Source organism: Pholcus phalangioides, unplaced genomic scaffold (genome assembly GCF_987345545.1).
Source record: "Pholcus phalangioides strain wild (caught in Gottingen) unplaced genomic scaffold, Ppha-v1.0 ptg000011l_1, whole genome shotgun sequence".
NCBI classification, from domain to species: Eukaryota; Metazoa; Arthropoda; class Arachnida; order Araneae; family Pholcidae; genus Pholcus; species Pholcus phalangioides.
Genome location: NW_028301604.1, coordinates 55278939 through 55284938, shown reverse-complemented (window position 1 = coordinate 55284938; position 6000 = coordinate 55278939). Strand labels below are relative to the sequence as shown.

Here is a 6000-nt window from a genome sequence, read left to right as displayed (position 1 = left end):
GTCTATATATAGCACCCTGTGTAAGAGACATTTCAATAGCTCAGTGATATAAAACTTTTGGGGGGCATCTGGAGAAAAGGAATGAAATGATGATCACGATTTACAAAAATGAAGTCGATTGATTGCACGACTCTTGCTTGAGTCATCGCAAAACAAATAAAGTTTTAGAGGAGGATTCAGAGGTTGTTCACAAATCGAACAGCAAAACAGCTAAATTAGAACTCGAACAAATAATGAGTTATCTGTATCACCCATGAGCGATTATGATTGATATTCCACTGTTTCGAAGAAAATTTTATCAATAAAATACCATAATTTACTTTTTTGAAAACACGTAATTAGTTTGACTCGTTAGTTTCGGCATATGAAATGTGTAACAAAATTATTAGAGAATTTCACTTACTAATAAGTCTTAAACGATAACATTAGAGGGGTAAAAACATACTTCTAATTATTCCGATTTATATTTTTTTTGCAAAGACCCCTAATTGGCAGCTGAAAGTCTCTCAAGCACCAAAAAATCGAAAAAAACTGAGAAATTTGAAATTTATCTCGCTTAATTTTCCTCATATGATGATGAAACTTGTTTTATTTGTCATATATATTTGCAAAGAGAATCTTTTTCCAGGTATGCCTATATAGAGCCTTGACGAAAATACAAAAAGTTAAACTTTGTAATTTTTTCAAAAATTTATGTGTCATACTTCAGTTTTGTATAGGTTCACCATAACATGAATATTCTTTCCTTTTAAATATTTTTGCAATAGAAAGTTTCTGTATACGATGATTGAGAAAAAAAGGCCCGAATAAGGATTTTCTAGACACGCTATACAGGGTGTTCTGTTAATGGACCGACAAACTCAGAAGATTGTTAGCAAGCATCAAGAGGAACAAAAATTGCGATGGAACATGGTGTCGCAAACCACGTCGACAGGGTGAAAATCGCATGCAGGTTTTGACGTCACGCTGGAACGACAAAAAGTACAATGATAACTACAAAAAGATTTATTTGATTAATTATTAGATGAGTTGTTGGAAGTGGCGGCCGCTGACGTCATTGCACAGTCTACAACGACGTAAAAACGATTCCGGACACGCTCGAAGATACCAGGTATGCTTTTGATGTCTGCCGCAGCGACGACAATCCGCGCTATGAGGTCCTCCGGTGTGTCCACACGAGTTATTTAAGGTGACCCCATAGGAAAAAGTCACACGAATTGAGATCCAGCGAACGTGGAGGCCAAGCAACAAGTCCCGCGCGTCCAATCCACCTCCTTGGGTATGTAACATAGATTTGCGTTTTTCGCTATTTTCATCCTCTCAACTTGGTTTGCGACACTATGTTCCATTGCAATTTTTGTTCCTCTTGATGCTTACTAACAACCCTCTGAGTTTGTCGGTCCATTAACAGAACACCCTGTATATTAAATTATGGCTTATATGCAATTCCATTTCTGTCTCTCATCTATGTTCAATTTTACTTTCTCTTTTGGACTAATGGGGCAGAAAGAAATTTTCGATTTCCTGTGTCCATACGCAACATCGTATATTTGGAAAGTGTTTATCTTTAAACGCTCGATTGTTGATTTTTTCCAAATCACACAATAAGACAATTGAGTACTTATGTTATGATCTTATCATCGGCATGATGACCCTTAAATACTTATATCGAGAAAGAGGAGCACATCAATCAGATTTATAGGGATGAAAAAACTCAACTATGTTTCGCTTTCAGTAACCGTAACAACGTATCAAGAAAGCAGTTTTGTTTGATAATATATGTGTGAGTTCTATTTTACTATTCCTTCTGTTTTTCTTCATCGACGGTAGAATGACAAAAGGTCTATTTTGCTATTTTGTCCTGTTCTCAATCTTGTAGATACCTTAACTGAATAGTGTCAGTTATTTTTCTTTGTCTCAAGGTATATCCACAAAAGTTTTACAATTTTTTTTTCAATTTTGCACATAAAGAAATGCGTTTTAGTTTTATCCCTATTCTATTGATCTCCACCCCCTGTATATGAAAAATATATAGTGAGAATTGACTGATATCCAAAGTTTAGATGGGTAATGCAAATACTGTCGTTGATTCGAGCGTCAAAAAACAAGCAGAGAGTGTTTCACGGGAAATTTATTCTTTGATCGATGTCAAAGGAGATGGAAGACTCGTTGATTTGCTTAAAGAAGCTGCAAAAATAAAGGATTTCACCGGAGTAAGTTGATTCATTATTATTAATTAATTAATGAACCTGTAATAATTGAATAAGTAAAGACATTCGAGACTTTTGAACAATAATAGTCCCACTATTCATTCATGAGTAAATATGAAAACCCATAATTTCTTACATAAATATATGGTAATATTCTATTTTAGAGTTTGTTACCGTTTAAAAATGATACCATGTGAGAAAATTTATCAATTTTATATATTTATAAATTAATCATTAATTTTCAGTTTCGATGCTTTTTGCCACGATAACATATCCGACTAGAGTTTGAATTCATAGTATTTGATGTATTTATCTCGGTCAAATTTCCATTAACTGAACAAACTGTTTTAGATTGACAATAAAATACGCGAATGGGTGACACCGTTCTTATACAACGGAGGCAGAGGAAGAAAAATACCCATCACCGAGCTTGTGCTAATTCGAAATAATGACAGACCAAAACATAAGCAACTTGCTGTGGTTGAAATCGACGAGCACCGAAAGAAGCAATCGAAAGGTAACAATTATTCCTTTCTCTATTCATGAATTAAAAATACAATTTAAAATTATGCATGATTTCGATCAATATATACAGTAATATCAAATGCTTATTAAATACACAATGTGTTGAATTCCAATGTGGTTTCTATTTAAGTATCGTTTCCAGTTCAACTAATTGCTGAACATTTACGAACTTACACAATGGCAATTTTCCATATCATAAATACTTGAAAGTTTTGAATTTTAGAGACACCAAAGTCATTGGAAACTATTGTTTTAAAAAGTCATACATGCAGAGTGATTATAATTGAAGTTCCCGTGTACTCTAAAAAAAAAACTAGTTTGTCTCAAAAACTGCTCATCCGAATACAGCTAAATTTTCAGGATATCTTAATAAGAGAGAGATTTATGCAATAAAAAAAATAGTTCAATTTTTGACTACCAGGTAAATAGGCACTTTTTTTTATTGCATTCTCTTTTTTTCTATGGTCCATATAGCGTATATACCAAGTTTCGATGGAATACCTCCATCAGAATGGGAGCTACATACGTCTGATGGAGGTATTCCATCGAAACTTGGTATATACGCTATATGGACCATGGAAAAAAGGAAAATTCAATAAAAAAAGTGCCTATTCACCTGATGTTCTAAAATTGAACTATTTCTTTATTGCATAAATCTCTCCCCCATGGTCTCCTTAAGATATCCTGAAAATTTGGCTGTATTCGCATGAGCAGTTTTTGAGAAAAACTACTCAGAGTACGGGAACTTTAATTATAATCATCCTGTATATAGTAAATTATCCGGATAAAATGATTGAAAATATAAAAATTTTATTCGTCTGTGAAGAAGTGTTTCTTTTTTCTAACTTTTTTTGTCCATGGCCCTTTTAGGAACATATTTCTTTCTCTGGCCCACCCTTTGTCTTTTTCAAGGTCCCCTACCCCTCATCCAAGAGCGAAGCCCTTCCTACTTATTGAATTGATTTCTTGTGAATTTTTAGTGAACAAATTTTTTTAATAAAGTCAATCTCCAAACATTCCTAAGCTAGAGACCATCCGGACAATCCTGAACTTCTCTGAAGTGAGAGTTTTATTCAGGGCCATCTCAACACATCTGATGGGCCGCCAGGCAAAGTAGTGTTTTTTGGTCCGGTGCTAAGCAGATGTAATAGTTTACATATTAACATACTCTCAAAAAGCATATTGCCAGATCTGATCACGTAAGCCCCTATTGGGGGGAAGGAATTCATAGCCAGCCGGACTATGCTGAAATGGGTCCATGTGTTAAGATAGCTTTTGTTTTATTGGTAAGTCACCTGATCACAAATCGTGATTGCAACAGATCATATAATTAGACATAATTACACGTTGTTTAAATGCCATGATTGTATTGAAATATGCGAAGGGGGAAGCTTTCGAATCGAGATAAGCCACTAAAGTTTTTTAAGGAAACACAAAATTGACATACTTTTTTTCTGCAGACAATCCTCAATATCGTGATGTTTGTTGGGATCTTACGAAGCGTGGCTCAGTTGGCGAAACAGCTTTACATCTGTGCTTCTTATCAGACGGACCTATCTACGTGGAACTGGCAAAACGTCTAGTGAAATTATTTCCTAAAATTGTAAATGACATATATCAGAGCGATGAATATTATGGTACGTATATATATCTTGTTTATTTTCGTTCAAACACTTTCAAAGACTAAATTATTAATTGACGCGACATTTTTAATTTACTAATTTCTTAGAAGTTAATTTTTTTTATACGCGAAAGAATCGGGAACCTAAGTTCAAAATGTTCCGATGCTTCGTTTCTGCAGGTTATTCTCGATGATGCACGTAAAATGGCGCTATACGTATAATCATATGCTGGAAATAAAACTGTCAGATATATCACCAAATTCGCCAGTCACCATCAGAGCATGATTTTTTCTATAATGAAATAACTGAACGAAATATAGTTCCAAACAAAGAAAAATGTTTACGACCTTTGTTTGTTCATGTTTTTAGCGTTTCCTGGTTACGCTCGTCAGTTCGTCTGTTATTCACAGCTGATATATAGGTACGAAAGTTATTTCAATAGCAAAACTTGATTTAAAATGCCAATAAAAAAAAGTTGTTTTTCATAAATATATTTACTGCGCGGAAAAAAACTACAGGTGCCATATGCTAAATAAATATTGTCGTATATCTCAATTGCTATTATTATCATTATTAAGGAAAGTCCTGGTACCAACCAACCACGTTCATAATAATGATCATTAGATAGCAATTTTTTTCAAGTGACACCCCCCCCCCCTAATAACCAATTCTCTACTGTAAACAATCAGCTGTCGATTATATCCCATTTGTATCCCCTTTTTTATTTAAATATTTTATTGCTCTTTATTTTTAATTGACATTTTTTTCTGTTAGACAAGCTCCGTTAAATCAGCAATAAATAAATTATAACAAAATACGGGATGACAATTGTTGCTTTGGATAATTTATTTTGGGAGAACGGCAATAGAACGGGATCTTTGTAAGTGTCTGCGAAAAAACACAAAAGCTAATCAACTGATGAGGTTCTCGAAGTGACTGCTCCGGAGATAACGAGATCACGACTAATTACATTCACTGACGTTCTGATCAACATTTTCCTTATAGGCATCAATGGCAAAACTAATTTCTCCAAATTCCCGTATTTAGTTGATGATCGTATACCGAGATTATTTTGATCGGTTTTTCAATGCTGGGGACAATATTCAATCCGGTTTCCAATGGAACATTACTGTATACAGTAATACCCTGGATATTTAAGAATTTTCCTGACTCGAATTTCCCGGCATGCCGAAAAATACGAGATAATACGGTAAAAAAAAATGGCCTACCAAATAATTTACCCATAATAACTACACTGTTTCCAAAAGTCTGTGTCCTTTTCGGAGTTTGGACATTTTCTCGAATTTCTAGAAAAATATACTGGGTAAATCGTTCTGAACTTTCAGTCATATATGTTAATACTCAACATTTCCAGTGAAAAGTTAGTCACGAGTGCATTTAGGGGGCCGATAACAAATTAAATAAGAAAAAAAAATGTTTTTGATCAACCCCGTATTAGAAAAAACAGCAAATGCCTTGCAAGTTTAAAAAAAATATTGTAGAAACTTTGTGAAATACATCTGTGAATTTTTCGCGAGAATAACACGTATATTCAAGAAAATATAAATGCTTTTTATAAAAATTCCAATTTTCATCGCATGAGTTTTGCTTAAAAATGCCAACCAATTTTCACACAACTTACA

The 6000-nt window shown here is 33.9% G+C and overlaps 1 protein-coding gene across 1 annotated transcript in view; it reads left to right on the top strand.

Annotated features, from left to right (window-relative positions):
* Positions 1-2063: 2063 nt before the first annotated feature.
* nan (transient receptor potential cation channel subfamily V member nanchung) overlaps positions 2064-6000 on the top strand; it is a 46501-nt gene continuing 42564 nt past the window's right edge. Inside the window, 3 exon segments of the mRNA XM_089238793.1 lie at positions 2064-2213; positions 2562-2690; positions 4120-4372. Coding sequence (XP_089094919.1) covers positions 2064-2213; positions 2562-2690; positions 4120-4372 — 532 coding nt within the window.